General features: G+C 30.5%; 2 protein-coding genes and 1 long non-coding RNA gene across 3 annotated transcripts in view; 1 reads left to right on the top strand and 2 right to left on the bottom strand.

The window, feature by feature from the left end:
* Positions 1 to 18078, bottom strand: part of LOC100267572 (uncharacterized) — a 28190-nt gene extending 10112 nt beyond the window's left edge. Inside the window, exons 1-17 of the mRNA XM_010645970.2 lie at positions 16738 to 18078; positions 16513 to 16614; positions 16054 to 16256; positions 15721 to 15931; positions 15365 to 15599; positions 15101 to 15248; positions 14635 to 14937; positions 5100 to 5314; positions 4498 to 4645; positions 4080 to 4256; positions 2526 to 2699; positions 2328 to 2432; positions 2219 to 2261; positions 1863 to 2138; positions 1154 to 1362; positions 643 to 764; positions 360 to 454 (exon numbers count right to left, since the gene is read on the bottom strand). Coding sequence (XP_010644272.2) covers positions 360 to 454; positions 643 to 764; positions 1154 to 1362; positions 1863 to 2138; positions 2219 to 2261; positions 2328 to 2432; positions 2526 to 2699; positions 4080 to 4256; positions 4498 to 4645; positions 5100 to 5314; positions 14635 to 14937; positions 15101 to 15248; positions 15365 to 15599; positions 15721 to 15931; positions 16054 to 16256; positions 16513 to 16614; positions 16738 to 18034 — 4063 coding nt within the window. The 5' untranslated portion in view covers positions 18035 to 18078. The remainder of the gene's footprint in view (positions 1 to 359; positions 455 to 642; positions 765 to 1153; positions 1363 to 1862; positions 2139 to 2218; positions 2262 to 2327; positions 2433 to 2525; positions 2700 to 4079; positions 4257 to 4497; positions 4646 to 5099; positions 5315 to 14634; positions 14938 to 15100; positions 15249 to 15364; positions 15600 to 15720; positions 15932 to 16053; positions 16257 to 16512; positions 16615 to 16737) is intronic.
* On the bottom strand, positions 3797 to 5553 carry LOC132253432 (receptor-like serine/threonine-protein kinase SD1-6). The gene is made up of 4 exons (XM_059735457.1): positions 5437 to 5553; positions 4746 to 5314; positions 4498 to 4645; positions 3797 to 4256 (listed from the first exon to the last, which is right to left on the bottom strand). Exons 2-4 carry the CDS (start codon positions 4988 to 4990, stop codon positions 3948 to 3950), a joined length of 702 nt encoding a protein of 233 aa, XP_059591440.1. The 5' UTR covers positions 4991 to 5314; positions 5437 to 5553; the 3' UTR covers positions 3797 to 3947.
* LOC132253434 (uncharacterized) lies at positions 5847 to 8709 on the top strand. Its single transcript, XR_009465300.1, has 2 exons — positions 5847 to 5944; positions 8440 to 8709. It is a non-coding gene; the product is annotated as an uncharacterized LOC132253434 (long non-coding RNA).
* Positions 18079 to 19532: the final 1454 nt, after the last annotated feature.

Below are 19532 nucleotides of genomic sequence, written 5' to 3'. Positions count from 1 at the left end.
TGTTTAGGTTAAGGTAGTGTTGCTCCCTCATTACCCAACGTGAAAATAACAGATGACATAGCTGGTCTATCTGCTGGGAGGTTTTCAACACATAATAAACCGACTTGTATGCATCTTAGTAGCTGGGATTCAATATATGAGTCCTCCAAACATGCATCCATTACTTCCAAGGCCTTGTCTTGTTTCCAAAGCAACCATGTCTAAAGCAATTGGAAGCCATATACTTTGTCAGAAAAGCAAGAGAGGGCATGCGTCTTTGATGTGTGTGTGTGACAGAGGTGGATTTTCTTTCTTTCTACTTGCATGTCCCAGAAGATTATGGTGGTAGTTTGAATGATAGAACCCCCTGTTCTTTATACAAGCCACAATCTCCAGCAGAAGCACACCAAAACTAAAGACATTGGATTTAACAGAAGATTTGCAATCAATCACATACTCAGGGGACGTGTAGCCACTGCATGAAGATTTCAAATGTAGGTTATTTCAAGGGAAAAGCACATCATTTCTAAAGTTGAAGTACAGAACTTACTATGTTACAATTACTCTGTTTTTGCTTCCATTTTATCCCCCTCCAAAAATTATTGCCAAGCCATAGTCTGAAATTTTGGGGTTCAGGTTTTCATCTAGCAGTATATTGCTTGCCTTGAGATCCCTGTGAATGATTTGAAGTCTAGAATCTTGGTGGAGATGAACAAGTCCTTGCAAGATCCCCATAACAATGTCAAAGCGCTTTTTCCATGGCAGTAACGCTCTTCTGTTTTGATCTGCACATCATTTCAACCGTTGCAAATTTTGCGATTATAACTATTTGTACTCTATAGATGCATGAGCATGGTATGGATGATCATGTACCCAAACCAATCCAAAGAGATATAAAGGGTTGAGACTTTCAAACAGAAATAAAATAATCCAAACTCTTGTTGGGCATATATTCATAGAGTGATATCCTTTCTCGTCCCTGAATGCAGCAGCCTAAAAGCTTCACAAGATTCTTGTGTTGGAGTTTGGAAATTAAAAAAATCTCATTCTTAAACTCTTGAAGACCCTGTCCTGAATTCTTTGACAACCACTTCACTGCTACTTCTTGTTCTATTGACAAACTACCCTGCATAGTCTCATAGGAAACACACTTTTTCTTGCAATCAAATGTTACCTTGAAAACAGGACCAAAGCTGCCTGTGCCAATTCTATTTATGACACAGAAGTTGTTAGTAGCAGTATCAATGGTAGCCAAATCAAACAAAGGTAACTCCAAATCTTCCATCTCACTTTCCAGGCCTATTGATGAGATAGTGCCTACTTCATTACTGTAGTCAGGATCCAGTTGTATGATATAGATTTTCAATGATGAAAGTTGAAACACTGAATGGACCAATAATTAGGATTACCTCATTTTTTTTCCTTTTTATGCATCAGAACACCAAGCCCAAGATTAGCATTCCAGAAATGGTCGATGCAACTAGGCCAGCAACCAGTTTTTTCTTCTTATTTGAACCATGGATTGACCCTGAAACAGGAGATGGGAAGAAATTTAATCATTTTGCTAAAAACTTTTGTTATCAAATCCTTGCTTCAGTCTTGTCTGCACCTTACTGCAGAGAGAGTTGGCCATCAATTGTTTCTGTGCCTTTAGTTAAAAGATAGAAACCATTACTGAGGATGCTAGCTATTCCATGTCAAAATGTCCCACTATGATATATGACAAACAATCCTAACTTTCTTTCATATCCCAAAAATGAAAAAGATCCTAACTCACCTAGAGAAAATAATCAACCATGCAATCCGGATAGCAATGCATGTTAAACCTTCATGGATGAACAATAAAAGAGCTTGGAAGTGAAAAGAGTGTCGAATACTCTTACCTAGTTCCCCAGCTGGACATCTGATATAAAGGTCTTGCCCACTTTTCCCATCTGTGAACCCTCCAATATCAATCAGATCTCCATACCAGGTCAAACAACCACTGCTTCCACCTTTAATGTTTGAATTTGCATACGCCACACAGGAGCAGTTCTTCAAGCACTCTGCCTCACATTCCTTGAGGCTCATACTCTTGTTCAACCAAAACTCCAACAAGTCAGGCAATTTCACCCCTAAGACCTTCATAAGGTCATCTTTGCTCTTGCAATCCAAGGTCCCTGCCCTTTCACATCCACTAGACCAATCAAACATTTCCCATTCTCCTTTTGAGTTGGGGTGAACCCCTTCAAACACTCACAGACTGGCATGCTGGAAAGCCTGCAAATGCCATTAGCACCACACTGTCCATAGTTGTCACATAGATCATACCACACTGTCCATAGTTGTCACATAGGTCATATGGTAACAGTGTACATAGTAGTCCACTCATCATTGCTTTCATTCAATATATTCCATTGCAGCAAGCCTAAATGATTGATGGTGACTCCCAGATTAGCAGAGTAGTTGCCAGCCTGAGACAAGTAATATACATTCTCCTCATTAAAAATCATTAATGGTAAATAGACCTCCTCATTGGGAAACACTGGTAAACCATTAAATCAAACTCCATTCCATGGCCCTGTGCGGTACTTTTTGACTGATCCCATGCCAACAGCCAGTTGAGGCAGCCTGGGAATATCTAATCTCCAAGTGAAGTTTCTAGTGGATGGATCATCAGTGCATTTCCATGATGTCAAATACTGTTCTAGATCAGGGTTTGATGACAGGGACTTGTGTGTCTACAGATCAGGGTTCTAGATCATCAGTACCAAAATCTATTGTCATAATAAAAATCTTATAATGATTAATCATGTAAATAGTTAGAAAGTTAGTAATTTGATAGTAATTAAGGTTTTTGATTATATAAATTGATTTTTATGTTATTGATTAATTTTCAATGTTTCAAATTTGAATTCGATTAATTTTATTTTGTATGAGAAAATGAGTTCGAGTGTTATGAAGTTAGAGGACTTCAAAGAAAAAAGAGAAAAAGTGACTTTTTTTGTTAAAGAAAAATAAAATAATAAAATAAAAAATTCACTTTTTAATTAAGGAAAAAATAGTAGAATTTCAATAAATTAATGCATGATAATATGAACCCCTCAAGCAAATAATGTTTTTTAGGGACTTTGGGGCTAAAATACTAAATTAATAATTCTATGAAATTTATAAAATAATACATTATAAAAAAAAAAATCTATGTAATTTGCAAGACTCCCATTCATTTTAATGGTGGGACATAGGAAAAACACTCATTCAATGTAGATACCAGGTACCATTCAAAGCAAGGTGTAGCAGTTTTGAAAGACCTTTTGTTAGGATTCCCTCCTAGATATATTTCCTTCTATGACTTTTCCAATTTGTATCGGACCTTTCTTCAATCTAGGCCATGCCCAGAATGAAAATAATGATGGAAAGAACAGTAAATTCAAGTGCTTTAAGGCCCCATTGGGAGATGGATTTTCTGTGCTGGATGGCCAATTAGTTCGTAGTTATCTACTTTTTGACTTGTTTTATGTTGTCTCCTGAAATACTTGATGAAACTGATCCCAGGCCAAATTGGTGGTGTATATGTACATGATATACATATGCCAGGGCATTCAGAAACATCCATAAGAGAGGAAGTGGAAGGTGGGTGGTTGATTCTCTATAGTTGGATTGGCCCCAAAGGCACCTTTTGTTAGCTACTAAGCAATGAAAAAAGTTGTATTTTATTCTTTGGATTGACAATGGAACAGATCATTTTCAAACTAAATCCAAATTTGATCAGATAAAGTTAGATTTAGTAGCAATTTTAGATAGGAAGCTGAGACACAGGTCTGAATCCATAGGGGGGTTGAGTACAAGATGATTATTAAACTGTTTTGGAAGAAAAATACACACATAAGGTCACTTGTCCATTTTAGTATATGAGCTATGAATTCACCAAGAACAATACAAGACAATATGCTGAAATTTAAGCATATTATTTATTAAGTTCTGAACCACTATCGTGCTTCCATAACTGAAAGTGTAACACCATTTAAGGAACAAATCTGAGGCCTGTTTTGGGATATATGTGGTTCCACCCCACTTCTCAGATTTGAAAATGCCGGTTGTTTTGGAGAAGGTAAACGTACACTTTCATTGCCAAGCATTGAGACAACATCAGACATGGTAGGTCTATCATCTGCACTTTCTTGAACACAAAGAAGGCCTACATTGATGTACCTCAACAGAATGTGTGTTGGTAATGTCTCTTCCAACCCTGGATCCATCAACTCCTGGCCCCTGCTGTCTTTCCACAGATCCCATGCCTAAATGAAGAAAATTATCCATTGATGCAAATTCCCGAAAAGTAAAAGATAATAAAGTCCTTTTTATATCGGCCAACAAAATAAAATAAGCTTTGAAACTGAGTGGTAGACATAATGTGAAAATTTTCCAGTAGCCCAAGACAACTGGATAGGTGATATAACAAGGGAATTGAAAACTAGGAATTAGCATATCAAAACATCATAAATAGTTATGTAAGTGAATAAATATTGTGTTACTCACATATCCAAGAAGATTGAGCGAGTCGGTTTGGTAAAATCCAGTATTCTTCTTGCCACTCAAAATCTCCAGTAACAAGACCCCAAAGCTAAAGACATCAGATTTAGTGGAGAAAAGACCTTCCAAAGCATACTCAGGGGACATATAGCCACTGGATTTGATTATTAATGAGAAAAATCATTCAGTAGCTGCATGATTTCAAATGTTGTATGAGCATTCACATATTTTATAATTTGTTAGGTTTCACTTACTAAGTCCCAACTATATGTTTTGTTGCTTTTGATTCATTGCCTCCAAAAATTCTTGCCATTCCAAAATTTGATATTTTAGGATTCATATCCTTATCCAGAAGAATGTTGCTAGCCTTCAAATCTCGATGAATAATCCTCAATCTGGAGTACTGATGCAGATAAAGAAGTCCCTGAGCAACCCCTTCAATGATGTGAACCCGTGTCTTCCAATTCAGAATCCCATGTTTTGTAGGATCTATCTCCATTTTACACCAAATAAATAGATGTTAGCAAATAAGTGGTGAAAAATGATGAATGTGTAAAGTTTTCTCATTGAATATACAGTAGCTGGAAGTATATGTATGTGGAAGTTACAAAGCAAAGAGGAAGAAATCCAAGCTTTTGTTGGACATATACTCGTAAATCAATATCTTCTCATCCCGCTCGATGCAGTATCCCAAAACTTTCATAAGATTCTTGTGTTGCAGCTTGGCTATAAGCATGGCTTCATTTTTTAACTCCTCCCATCCCTGTTTAGATATTTTTGAGAGCCTTTTTACAGCTACTTCATATCTTCTTTGTGACTTTCCCTGTCATGGGAATTTCAACTGAGTACAATTACAGCAAGTAAAAGAAATTTGGTATATATCAAGTGGGCCTTTACATTCCAGGATAGATTGTAGAACATTATTGTCAGGGGTTGTAATCTAACCTTGTAAACAGATCCAAAACCGCCCTCTCCTAGTTTATTTTCAATAGAGAAGTTATTTGTAGAAGCAGATACACTCGCAAAACTGAACATGGGCAAATCAACTTCCCTCTTCTTGCCCCTCCACTACTACAAAAATAATTTATGATGTCACTATTTATGGTGTCGCATTTAAAATAATGACACCATTGAACTTAAAATTTATAAAGGTGACACATCATATAAAAAATCTTCAATTAGGATAGTTAGATGATGCTAATTTCAGATTTACAGTGTCATTTTTTGGAAGTGACACCATATGAAATAAAAAGTTTTAAATTTTATAACTCAATGGGCCCTTTTTAAAAATAGTGAGTAGGAACAATTTATGAAAAGTTCATTGTTTCCATATATACATTAACTAATATAAAAGATCTTATTGCTTAACCCTAACCATTGTTTTCTTCTCCTTCTTCTCACACCCATGGTCGGCACACCCATAATTGATATTCTTTGCTTCGTAAAATCTCGGGTAAGTCAAAATCTCTTATCTATCATCTTCATTTTTTTTATTAATGCAAAAAACTTTGTTAGTATAATTGTTTTATATCTCTTGATTTAGTATATCTATGATGTGGGTTTTGTAAATGGTGTTTTTTATCGAGTTCCAGGGAAGTAAAAACTAGGTTTAACATTCTAACATATTTTTTGTTTCATTGCTAATAAGCCCCAAAACAAATGAAAACAAGAAAAATGAATTATTTTTAAAAATTTTGTCTAATTGAGAATGAGAGATACATTAGTTTGTAGTAATTTTTCGCATGAAATGGTATTTTATTGAAGACTTGACTATATTTGATACTTTTTTCCACAACTTTTTGGTGAAGTCTAACAATAGAGATTGACATCTACTACAAGATGATGCTCAATTAATCCAAAAGCACTTAAGTTATTTAGGGTTTTCTTCGGTTAACCTAAGAAAACATTCCTACTTTCTTTGTATTGAGTCACCTAAATAGAATAGAATATTGGGTATCAGAGTGGTAAAGGGTATTATAACTATGACTTTTTTTTTTTAGAGTCACCTACATGGAATGAATTATTGGTAGGTGAACAAAATATTGGGGTGATTGTAATAGTTGAATTAGTAAATGGAAGATAAGTGTATGTTGCTTTGTTTATTCTATAAAAACAATAATTTTAGTAGTTGAAATTTACATGCTTTATTGTTTTATAAAAACAATAATTTTAGTATTTGAAATTTTAAAATGTGAATGAAATGCCTGAAAATATGTTTTGAAAAATAGGATAGTAATAAATGGAAAATAGCTCATTTCCTAAAAATATTTTGATAAATTAAAATAATATGTGGTTAAAATATATTTTTGTGAAAGTATTTAAAAATGAATCAAAATATTAATAATTGTTATTTTGTTTGAAAATAATTTAGGAATATAAAATAATATTGGGGATAATTTTTGAGTTTAAATTGGGTTATAAATGGTTAATTTTTTTTGGACTGTCCTTTTTGAAAATAATCCAATGATAATTTTTTTAAATAAGAATGTTGAAAATAATTTTAAAAATAAAATTTTGTTGGCAATGATTTTTCTAAAAGTATTTTAGGCATAAATGGAAATTTCTTGTATGAAAATAAGAGAATATATATATATATATATATATATATATATATATATAATAGACATAAAAATAGACTTCTTTGATATTTAATAAACAAGTGAATTTTTCTCTAAAAAAAGAATAAAATAAGAATTTCTCTATATAATAAAATAATTTATATATGAGATAGTTTTCAATAAGAAAGTTTTGAAAATAAATTTGGGATAAAATATTTTTTAGTAAGTTTTGTTTAGATAATTCAATAATAAAGTGGTTTATTAACTTTTCTTAAAAAATAACATTCTTCTTTCTTTTTTGAATTGATCAATTTTTTTAGAAATAAAATTGTTAGATTCTATTTTTTGTAAATATTTAAGAAATTCTAAAAAATTCTTTAAAAATAAAATGACCTTTCTACCACATTCCTTGTAATAAATAATTGTTTTTTATAAATATTGTAAAGTAAAAAAAAAAAAGTCTTTGTTTAGTTAACCTAAGAAGACATTCCTACTTTTCTTTGTGTTGAGAGTCACCTAAATGGAATGAAATATTCAATATCATAGGAGAGTAAAAAGTATTGTAGAAATGATTTTGTTGAGAGAGTTATCTAAATGGAATGAGATATTGGTAGGTGAATAAAATATTATGGTGATTGTAATAGTTGACTTAGTGAGTAGAGGAGAAGTGTATGCTTCTTTGTTTATTCTATAAAAATAATAATTTTAGTAGTTGAAAACGTGTATGAAATGACTGAAAATATTTTTTGAAAAATAAGAAAATAATAAATGGATAATAGCTCATTTCCTAAAAATCTTTTGATAAATTAAAATAACTTGTAGTTAAAATATATTCTTGTGAAAGTATTTAAAAATGAACCAATATATTAATAATTGTTATTTTGTTTAAAAATAATTTAAGAGTAAAAAAATAATACTGAGTTCAAATATGACTACTTTGTTATGAGATTCATTAAAGAAATAATTGTTGATTTTACAGTTATTGCATCAAAGGTTTTACTCGTTTAATGAATTGTACATAATTTCATACTTTCAATTATTGTGATATTAATGTTATTCTCATTTGATTTCAGTTTGATGACAAATAAAACATATTCTCAAGTAGAATTTGATGAAATTAGAGAAAAATAGATTACTTTTGTGTTATAACTAATCATGAATCATATTGATGTATCGTGATCATTCATGGTAAGTCCCTTAGTTGTTATATGATTGAATTTTCCATTGATATTGTATAACATTACTTATTCTTTACGAACTATTTTTATACCAAAATGAGAAAAAGGAAAAAGAAAAAGAAAACATTAGTACTTAGATTTGTTTATTGTTTATAACATCACATTTTTATTTTCAATAAGAACTCTAAAACTCATTAAACTATGAAATGCAGGTATACACTCTTGGGAGGACAATATGAAGAATAAAAAGAAAGGAGAAAGAGGCAACAAGATTTAGGTTTTTAGATATGACTCTTATGTCATATATTATAGGACATAAATGTTACTTTATTTGGAATTGAGAATTTTGGGTTTTTGGATGCAACTCTTGTGTCATTTTATGGTTAGCCGGTTTTATGCATATGAAATGCAAGTATACATGAATGTTGGGAAGCTTAACATTTCTAAATCATGTTTTAATGTGTATTCACTTTTCTTTTTTAGTTTTGGTGGGTTTGATGTGTTTGATGTACTATCATTTTGTGAACATTTGATATACAAATATTATTGGATGATGTAATATGTTACAAATTAATTCATAAGCATTATGAAAATATAAGTTAAATGTAATATGATTATTATATTTATGGACAATTTACACAGGTTAAATAATATCAAATTATATTTTCATAATATTTGTATATCAAATGTTCACAAAATGATAGTACATCAAACACATCAAACCCACCAAAACTAAAAAAGAAAAGTGAATACACATTAAAACATGATTTAGAAATGTTAAGCTTCCCAACATTCATGTATACTTGCATTTCATATGCATAAAATCGGCTAACCATAAAATGACACAAGAGTTGCATCCAAAAACCCAAAATTCTCAATTCCAAATAAAGTAACATTTATGTCCTATAATATATGACATAAGAGTCATATCTAAAAACCTAAATCTTGTTGCCTCTTTCTCCTTTCTTTTTATTCTTCATATTGTCCTCCCAAGAGTGTATACCTGCATTTCATAGTTTAATGAGTTTTAGAGTTCTTATTGAAAATAAAAATGTGATGTTATAAACAATAAACAAATCTAAGTACTAATGTTTTCTTTTTCTTTTTCCTTTTTCTCATTTTGGTATAAAAATAGTTCGTAAAGAATAAGTAATGTTATACAATATCAATGGAAAATTCAATCATATAACAACTAAGGGACTTACCATGAATGATCACGATACATCAATATGATTCATGATTAGTTATAACACAAAAGTAATCTATTTTTCTCTAATTTCATCAAATTCTACTTGAGAATATGTTTTATTTGTCATCAAACTGAAATCAAATGAGAATAACATTAATATCACAATAATTGAAAGTATGAAATTATGTACAATTCATTAAACGAGTAAAACCTTTGATGCAATAACTGTAAAATCAACAATTATTTCTTTAATGAATCTCATAACAAAGTAGTCATATTTGAACTCAGTATTATTTTTTTACTCTTAAATTATTTTTAAACAAAATAACAATTATTAATATATTGGTTCATTTTTAAATACTTTCACAAGAATATATTTTAACTACAAGTTATTTTAATTTATCAAAAGATTTTTAGGAAATGAGCTATTATCCATTTATTATTTTCTTATTTTTCAAAAAATATTTTCAATCATTTCATACACGTTTTCAACTACTAAAATTATTGTTTTTATAGAATAAACAAAGAAGCATACACTTCTCCTCTACTCACTAAGTCAACTATTACAATCACCATAATATTTTATTCACCTACCAATATCTCATTCCATTTAGATAACTCTCTCAACAAAATCATTTCTACAATACTTTTTACTCTCCTATGATATTGAATATTTCATTCCATTTAGGTGACTCTCAACACAAAGAAAAGTAGGAATGTCTTCTTAGGTTAACTAAACAAAGACTTTTTTTTTTTTTTACTTTACAATATTTATAAAAAACAATTATTTATTACAAGGAATGTGGTAGAAAGGTCATTTTATTTTTAAAGAATTTTTTTAGAATTTCTTAAACATTTACAAAAAATAGAATCTAACAATTTTATTTCTAAAAAAATTGATCAATTCAAAAAAGAAAGAAGAATGTTATTTTTTAAGAAAAGTTAATAAACCACTTTATTATTGAATTATCTAAACAAAACTTACTAAAAAATATTTTATCCCAAATTTATTTTCAAAACTTTCTTATTGAAAACTATCTCATATATAAATTATTTTATTATATAGAGAAATTCTTATTTTATTCTTTTTTTAGAGAAAAATTCACTTGTTTATTAAATATCAAAGAAGTCTATTTTTATGTCTATTATATATATATATATATATATATATATATATATATTCTCTTATTTTCATACAAGAAATTTCCATTTATGCCTAAAATACTTTTAGAGAAATCATTGCCAACAAAATTTTATTTTTAAAATTATTTTTAACATTCTTATTTAAAAAAATTATCATTGGATTATTTTCAAAAAGGACAGTCCAAAAAAAATTAACCATTTATAACCCAATTTAAACTAAAAAATTATCCCCAATATTATTTTATATTCCTAAATTATTTTCAAACAAAATAACAATTATTAATATTTTGATTCATTTTTAAATACTTTCACAAAAATATATTTTAACCACATATTATTTTAATTTATCAAAATATTTTTAGGAAATGAGCTATTTTCCATTTATTACTATCCTATTTTTCAAAACATATTTTCAGGCATTTCATTCACATTTTAAAATTTCAAATACTAAAATTATTGTTTTTATAAAACAACAAAGCATGTAAATTTCAACTACTAAAATTATTGTTTTTATAGAATAAACAAAGCAACATACACTTATCTTCCATTTACTAATTCAACTATTACAATCACTCCAATATTTTGTTCACCTACCAATAATTCATTCCATGTAGGTGACTCTAAAAAAAAAAAGTCATATTTATAATACCCTTTACCACTCTGATACCCAATATTCTATTCTATTTAGCTGACTCAATACAAAGAAAGTAGGAATGTTTTCTTAGGTTAACCGAAGAAAACCCTAAATAACTTAAGTGCTTTTGGATTAATTGAGCATCATCTTGTAGTAGATGTCAATCTCTATTGTTAGACTTCACCAAAAAGTTGTGGAAAAAAGTATCAAATATAGTCAAGTCTTCAATAAAATACCATTTCATGCGAAAAATTACTACAAACTAATGTATCTCTCATTCTCAATTAGACAAAATTTTTAAAAATAATTCATTTTTCTTGTTTTCATTTGTTTTGGGGCTTATTAGCAATGAAACAAAAAATATGTTAGAATGTTAAACCTAGTTTTTACTTCCCTGGAACTCGATAAAAAACACCATTTACAAAACCCACATCATAGATATACTAAATCAAGAGATATAAAACAATTATACTAACAAAGTTTTTTGCATTAATAAAAAAAATGAAGATGATAGATAAGAGATTTTGACTTACCCGAGATTTTACGAAGCAAAGAATATCAATTATGGGTGTGCCGACCATGGGTGTGAGAAGAAGGAGAAGAAAACGATGGTTAGGGTTAAGCAATAAGATCTTTTATATTAGTTAATGTATATATGGAAACAATGAACTTTTCATAAATTGTTCCTACTCACTATTTTTAAAAAGGGCCCATTGAGTTATAAAATTTAAAACTTTTTATTTCATATGGTGTCACTTCCAAAAAATGACACTGTAAATCTGAAATTAGCATCATCTAACTATCCTAATTGAAGATTTTTTATATGATGTGTCACCTTTATAAATTTTAAGTTCAATGGTGTCATTATTTTAAATGCGACACCATAAATAGTGACATCATAAATTATTTTTGTAGTAGTGATATAACCGGCCCTCACTTTCCTCGATACTTCATTTTGTCTCTCTTCTTTCTCTTTACATTCATCATTGCAGCTGTCGTGGAAGATATCCAACTCATAGAGTTAATCAAACATAAAAATAAAAATAAAAAAATCTTTTTTTTTTCTTTGATTTGTTTATAGATGATTTTCTACTTTTATTTTTATGGTTATTGGTTTCTTCGGTCATGATTTTTTATGATATATAAATCCATTTTAAATTTGTTGTTAGATGGATTAATTTTTAATTTTAATCTTATTTAGACAATTTATCTTTAAATAATAGAATTGGCTGTTAGAATTCTTATCATTTTTATTAAATTATAATTCTAATTCAATAAAATAAATACAGTCAAAAAATTGAAATTGACCGGATGCTACTTTATTATAATTGGAGAGGTATGACACGGAAGAGTTCATTTATCATTTTTCAAAGGGAGAATTAGCAAAGATGGTGGGCTCCATACTACTAATGTTTGACCCGTTTGTTCATTTATCATTTTTCAAAAGGAGAGTTACCAAAGATGGTGGGCTCTGATTGATAATGAGTCATCAACTTGATAATCTTTCATATGCTTCAAAATATAAAAACTCAAACATACCCTTATGTCTTTTATTTTAAAGTCAAGCATATCCTTACTTTGTCTTTTCCCTATTTTTTCTTTTCTTCATTTTATTTTATTTTTTAATTATTATTTTTAAAATATGAATAATAATCATAAAAATAAATAATATTAGTAAGAATGATATTAATAAATAACATGAATAATTCAAAATATTAATATTATAAATAATAATATTAACACTAATAATAATAATGTGTAAAGAAGTATAAAAGAAAAACAATAAAAAAAGGGTAAAATTAAATGAGAATAATAGGAAAAAAAAGGTACAATTAGAATTCTGAAATGATCAACTTTTCAAAGGTCTTGATAGGAATTTATAAACATGGTGACCCTTTTGGGTCATTATCACTGGTAGCTCACCCTAAATGAGAATTCTCCTTTTTTTAAATTCACGTTGACCTTTTCGCTAGATAAAATTTAATAATTGAAAGAATACCACATGCATTTTTTGTATGGAAGGAGGTCCCTTAGGATACAACATTGTCTAAAATAATTTATATAACTACTATTTTTTTTTTCAAATATCTTATTAAAAAAAAGGAAAATATCAAAAATCCCCCATTAGGCCCACATTACTTATTTGTATGCTGGCACAAAGTCGCTTATGGGTGGTGGAAAAACATAAGAGATTTATTTTTTCAACCAAATTTAATATTAAGGTGGTTTTACTTTTTTTTTTTACTTAATTTTAATTTGAATTTAAAACTAAATAGTATTTAATAACGTTAACTATTAAGTTTTTTTTTAAAATATTTTATTTTTATTAAATATTTAAGAAGTAAAAAAAAAACCTATAAATTACTTTTAGCATCCAGAAAAAGTCAAATATCTTTTTTTATATTAAAAAAATTTAAGAAATAAGTAATATATTAACAAAATGTACAAAAACAAACTATTTGAAATCTAAAACAAAATATTTTTTCTATAAAAAAAAATTAAAAAAACAAACAACACCTAATTTTTCATAATCATCTTTACATTCTCTTCTTTAAAAGAGGTTTGTGTTCAAATCCAACTCTACTATTTATTCTTGAGTGTCCATCTATGCTTGGTGGTTTTGTGATTTCACATTTTCCTTCACTGTTTTCTAACGTTTGAAATCACCTTATTACAGAAATGAGGTATTTATCAAGTTCTTGAAAATCAATTTAATAAGTTTAGAAAATCATTTGAACCATAGATGCATGTCTTTTTTGGTTGGCTTCCGGGTCAATCTCTACTGCAAGCCCCACTAAGGAATATAAACGTTTATGCCACGATGTAAGCTTAGTTTGTAACTATGCCTTTTCATTTTAAGCTATAGGGACGAGGGTAGACTTCAAATTCCTCATTCACATCTTGAACTCCCTCAGATTTCTTGGCTACCAAATGGATTTTATTGAAACCATGTCCAATAAGAAAAGAAGGTTTTACGAGTACTCAACGTAAACCTTCAATTATAATATTTCTTCCCTTAAAAAAATGTTAGATGATATCACAACTTAAAAGGCAAAAAAATCTACAACTGCTTTCCTTCCTCACTTTCCCTCTTGCCTATATGTTAATCAATACTTATGCTTAGTTGTAGCATGCGCAAAAGCTCGTCTTTCCTAGTACTAGTTGAATATTTGCAGTGAGCTTTGAGGGTTGTATTTTACACTCTGGATTGGCAATGCATAAAAGCAGATTCAGTAGCAATTACAGAGGGGAAGATGAGATACAGGTCTGAATACTTGAGGATTGAGTAAAATTAAGCACATTATTGAACTGCATTGAAAGAAAAATACATACAAAATTTCACACGTTCAATACATCAACAATCAACTTGATGGCCAATATAATATTAGACAATATGCTGAAGACATTTAAGCATATGCAATCTGAAATTTAGAACACTTATCGTGCTCCCATGCTTGAAAGTGTTACATCATTTAAGGAACAAATTTCAGGCCTCTCTTGAGATGCATGTGGTTTCACGCCCCTTAGATATGAGAATGCCGGCTCATTTGGAGAAGATAAAAGTACATTTTCCCTACCAAGCATGGAGACAACATCGGACATCGTGGGTCTATCATCTGCATTTTCTTGAACACAGAGAAGGGCTACATTGATGTACCTTAACAGAATATGTCTCGAAGATATCTCATTCGGTACTGGATCAATCAACTCCTGTCCTCTGTTGTTTTTCCACAGATCCCATGCCTAAAGAAAAAAAAAATTATACTTTGATGAACAATTCCCAAAAAAAAAGAAATATATATAGTCTTAATTTGGTCAATTGCATTCAAGGATGTAACTTGAAGCTTGAAATATAGTAGTAAACATGATAAATCTAGGTACATCAGAGGAAAATTGTGTTACTTACATATCCAAGAAGATTGAGTGAGTCACTATGATAAAATTCGGTAATCTTCTTGCCACTTAGAATCTCTAGTAACAAGACCCCGAAGCTAAAAACATCAGATTTAGTTGAAAAGAGACCTCGCAAAACATACTCGGGGGACATATAGCCACTGGATTCATTATTACAACAATTCATTTAATAACTGCATGAATACAAATATATACGCAAAAAAAAGCATGTTGTGAGACAATCCACATATTTTACAATGCGTTAGGATTCACTTACTAAGTCCCAACTATATGTTTTGTTGCTTTTGATTCATTTCCTCCAAAAATTCTTGCCATTCCAAAATCTGATATTTTAGGGTTCATGTCTTTATCCAGAAGAATGTTGCTAGCCTTCAAATCTCGATGAATAACTCTCAATCTGGAGTACTGATGGAGATAAAGAAGTCCCTGAGCAACCCCTTCAATGATGCGAACTCGCGTCTCCCAATTCAGAATCCCGCGTTTTGCTGGATCTATTTCCATTTTACACCAAATAAATAGATGTTAGCAAATAAGTGGTGAAGAATGATGAATGTGTGAAGTTCTCATTGAATATACAGTAGCTGGAAGCATTTGTATGTGGAAGTTACAAACCAAAGAGGAAGAAATCCAAGCTTTTGTTGGACATATACTCATAAATCAATATCTTCTCATCTCGCTCGATGCAGTATCCCAAAACTTTCACAAGATTCTTGTGTTGCAGCTTGGCTATAAGCATGGCTTCATTTTTTAACTCCTCCCATCCCTGTTTAGATCTTTTTGAGAGCCTTTTCACAGCTACCTCATATCCTCTTTGTGACTTTCCCTGTCATGGGAATTTCAACAGACTACAATTACACCAAGTAAAAGAAATTTGGTATATATCAAGTGGGCCTTTACATTCCAGGATAGATTGTAGAACATTATTGTCAGGGGTTATAATCTCACCTTGTAAACAGATCCAAAACCGCCCTCTCCTAGTTTATTTTCAATACAAAAGTTATTTGTAGAAGCAGATACACTCACAAAACTGAACATGGGCAAATCAACTTCCTTCTTCTCGCCCCTCCAAAGTCTATTTGTCTCGCCAAGCTCATAGCAGCTGGTATCTTCTGAGCTGTTACCGAAATCAAATACTAACAAATCTTCCCCTGCTTGGTAAAGAACAGACAGACATTAAATATCATAAGAATGTAGGAATTCTGGCATGGGAATAAATTATTTCTCACATTGGATTCCACATACACACTCACATGTAATCAGAACATGAAATCCTAATGTTACCTTAATTATTCAATAACAGTGCTAATGAACTCATTTCAGAAAAGAACTGGTTTTTTATTTGTAGATGGAACCTAAAAACGGTTGAATCGCTTGGCCATCCGTCTGTCCATGAGAAATACTGACCTTTTCTTCGGAACTTTCCCCATATCCCATAAATGACAAAGGCTGAAGTTAAAGATATGGCCAGTGTAATAATTAGCCATACCTTCCACTTGCTGCTTGAAACTGTAGAAGGAAATATATCATATTAAATTTAGCTGAATCGATGGCCATTTTATTTTGAAAATAAAACAAGACCCATATGCTTTATGTCCTCCTACAATAACAACTATGACTCTTTTTTCTTACCTCTCTTATTTAGCTCAGAGGCAGCAAGTTTGATATAGAAACTTCTAGCATTACTGTCACCATCTGGTAGCTGCTCCACGTTTACAAGATCTCCACCCCATATTCTACACTCTCCCTCATAAGCATAAGCAGAGCAAGAGCAGCGATTCAGGCAAATTGATTCGCACTCCATAGCACTCCTTGCTTGCAGTGTTACTGGATACTTGGGCAGTCTCACGTTAGACACCAAAAGAAACTGGTCTCGCTCCCCATTAGCATGGCTTTCATTGACACACTCCAAATCTGCTTTCCTCACACACCCTCCAGATCTGTCTTGCAGATTCCAGTCTTCAGGGAAGCGAGGTTCAAAACCTGGCAAGCATTCACAAAATTCAACAGAATCCCGAGTGCAGGTTCCGAAAGGCCCACAGTAAGCATAAACCTCACACTGTGTTTTTGGTTGAAGCCAAAATAAATCCCATTCATGTGTGCCTTCATGCCAATTCAGTTTCCTAACCTGGCCTGACACATCTAGCACCACTCTGCTCAGAATGGAGGGATAACGAAGAGAGTAAGTCAAATAGCTTTCATTCTCATTAAAGGATGCATTGTACTTATACATGTCGGACAAACGCATCTCAGGAACCTGGCTGAAAATCTGCCCATTCCACACCCCACTAGTCCAATACATTTTGGGTCCTTGCAGATTAAAAATCTGACTACTTTCATTCGCATCGTGTTCTATGGAGAAAGCTCCTGGACTGGGATCGTCTCTGCTCTTCCATGACACCAGTGACCATGTTTTTCCAGCCCTTTTGTCATATCCAAGTTTCATTCCGGGCAGGAGCGTGTCCGATGGATAGTCAAAGCTCTCCCATAAGACATCTGACTTCTTATTTCTCAAAACAAGATTTCCAGAATCCAACAGGGTGGCACTAGTGTTGCTGTTTGATGATATGCTTGTCACCTTGTACGAAATCTTCCCCTCCAAAATCTCGAGGTTGCCATCTGTGCTGACAGTAAGAACCACGGATGGATTTGTGAATGAATAATCTCGGTTAGCTACCCACACAATGGTTTGCTCTGAGAATTTCTTGTACCATATCCCCACATAATATTTTGTGGACTTTCCAGGAGAAAAGAATCCTAATTCAAAGTTACCACCAGCAGATATGATGGTCTGAGAGGTTGTGAGTGATTGACCTTGTAAGATTGTATCTGTAAAGGCATCAACAAATTGCAAGTGAAAACCTGAAGAAATAAGCAAGAAAACGAGATTAGCAGACCACCTTCTGGTTGAAATTTTCATGTTACCCATTACTCATAAGCAGCGTTTAAGCAGCCCATCAATAATCTTATGGCCAGCCAGCATACAAATAAGTAATGTTGACCTAATGGGGGATTTTTGATATTTTCCTTTTTTTAAATAAGATATTTGAAAAAAAAAAATAGTAGTTATATAAATGATTTTAGACAATGTTGTATCCTAAGGGACCTCCTTCCATACAAAAAATGCATGTGGTATTCTTTCAATTATTAAATTTTATCTAGTGAAAAGGTCAACGTGAATTTAAAAAAAGGAGAATTCTCATTTAGGGTGAGCTACCCGTGATAATGACCCAAAAGGGTCACCATGTTTATAAATTCCTATCAAGACCTTTGAAAAGTTGATCATTTTAGAATTCTAATTGTACCTTTTTTTTTCCTATTATTCTCATTTAATTTTACCTTTTTTTATTGTTTTTCTTTTATACTTCTTTACACATTATTATTATTAGTGTTAATATTATTATTTATAATATTAATATTTTGAATTATTCATGTTATTTATTAATATCATTCTTACTAATATTATTTATTTTTATGATTATTATTCATATTTTAAAAATAATAATTAAAAAATAAAATAAAATGAAGAAAAGACAAAATAGGGAAAAGGCCAAGTAAGGATATGTTTGACTTTAAAATAAAAGACATAAGGGTATGTTTGAGTTTTTATATTTTGAAGCATATGAAAGATTATCAAGTTGATGACTCATTATCAATCAGAGCCCACCATCTTTGGTAATTCTCCTTTTGAAAAATGATAAATGAACAAACGGGTCAAACCTTAGTTGTATGGAGCCCACCATCTTTGCTAATTCTCCCTTTGAAAAATGATAAATGAACTCTTCCGTGTCATACCTCTCCAATTATAATAAAGTAGCATCCGGTCAATTTCAATTTTTTGACCATATTTATTTTATTGAATTAGAATTATAATTTAATAAAAATGATAAGAATTCTAACAGCCAATTCTATTATTTAAAGATAAATTGTCTAAATAAGATTAAAAATTAAAAATTAATCCATCTAACAACAAATTTAAAATGGATTTATATATCATAAAAAATCATGACCGAAGAAACCAATAACCATAAAAATAAAAGTAGAAAATCATCTATAAACAAATCAAAGAAAAAAAAAGGATTTTTTTTTTTTTTTATGTTTGATTAACTCTATGAGTTGGATATCTTCCACGACAGCTGCAATGATGAATGTAAAGAGAAAGAAGAGAGACAAAATGAAATATCAAGGAAAGTGAGGGCCGGTTATATATATATATATATATATATATATATATATATATATATATATATATATTTTCAATTTTAAGATGCATGGTGAAGATCTTAATTTTAATTTGAATTTAAAACTAAATAGTATTTAATAACGTTAACTATGAAGTTGTTTTTTAAAATATTTTATTTTTATTAAATATTTAAGAAGTAAAAAAAAAACCTATAAATTACTTTTAGCATCCAGAAAAAGTCAAA

Source organism: Vitis vinifera, chromosome 19 (genome assembly GCF_030704535.1).
Source record: "Vitis vinifera cultivar Pinot Noir 40024 chromosome 19, ASM3070453v1".
In the NCBI taxonomy this organism is placed as follows: Eukaryota; Viridiplantae; Streptophyta; class Magnoliopsida; order Vitales; family Vitaceae; genus Vitis; species Vitis vinifera.
The sequence above is the reverse complement of the archived record's forward strand: the minus strand, read 5'-3'. Positions and strand labels throughout refer to the sequence as shown.

Coding starts and splice junctions, on each gene's coding strand:
- LOC132253432 (XM_059735457.1), bottom strand. CDS start 4,990: ATGGAGATAGATCCTACAAAACATGGGATTCTGAATTGGAAGACACGG. Junction 4,646..4,745: donor AAACATATAGTTGGGACTTA/GTAAGTGAAACC, acceptor AATCAAATCCAG/TGGCTATATGTCCCCTGAGT. Junction 4,257..4,497: donor CGCTCAATCTTCTTGGATAT/GTGAGTAACACA, acceptor TTCTTCATTTAG/GCATGGGATCTGTGGAAAGA.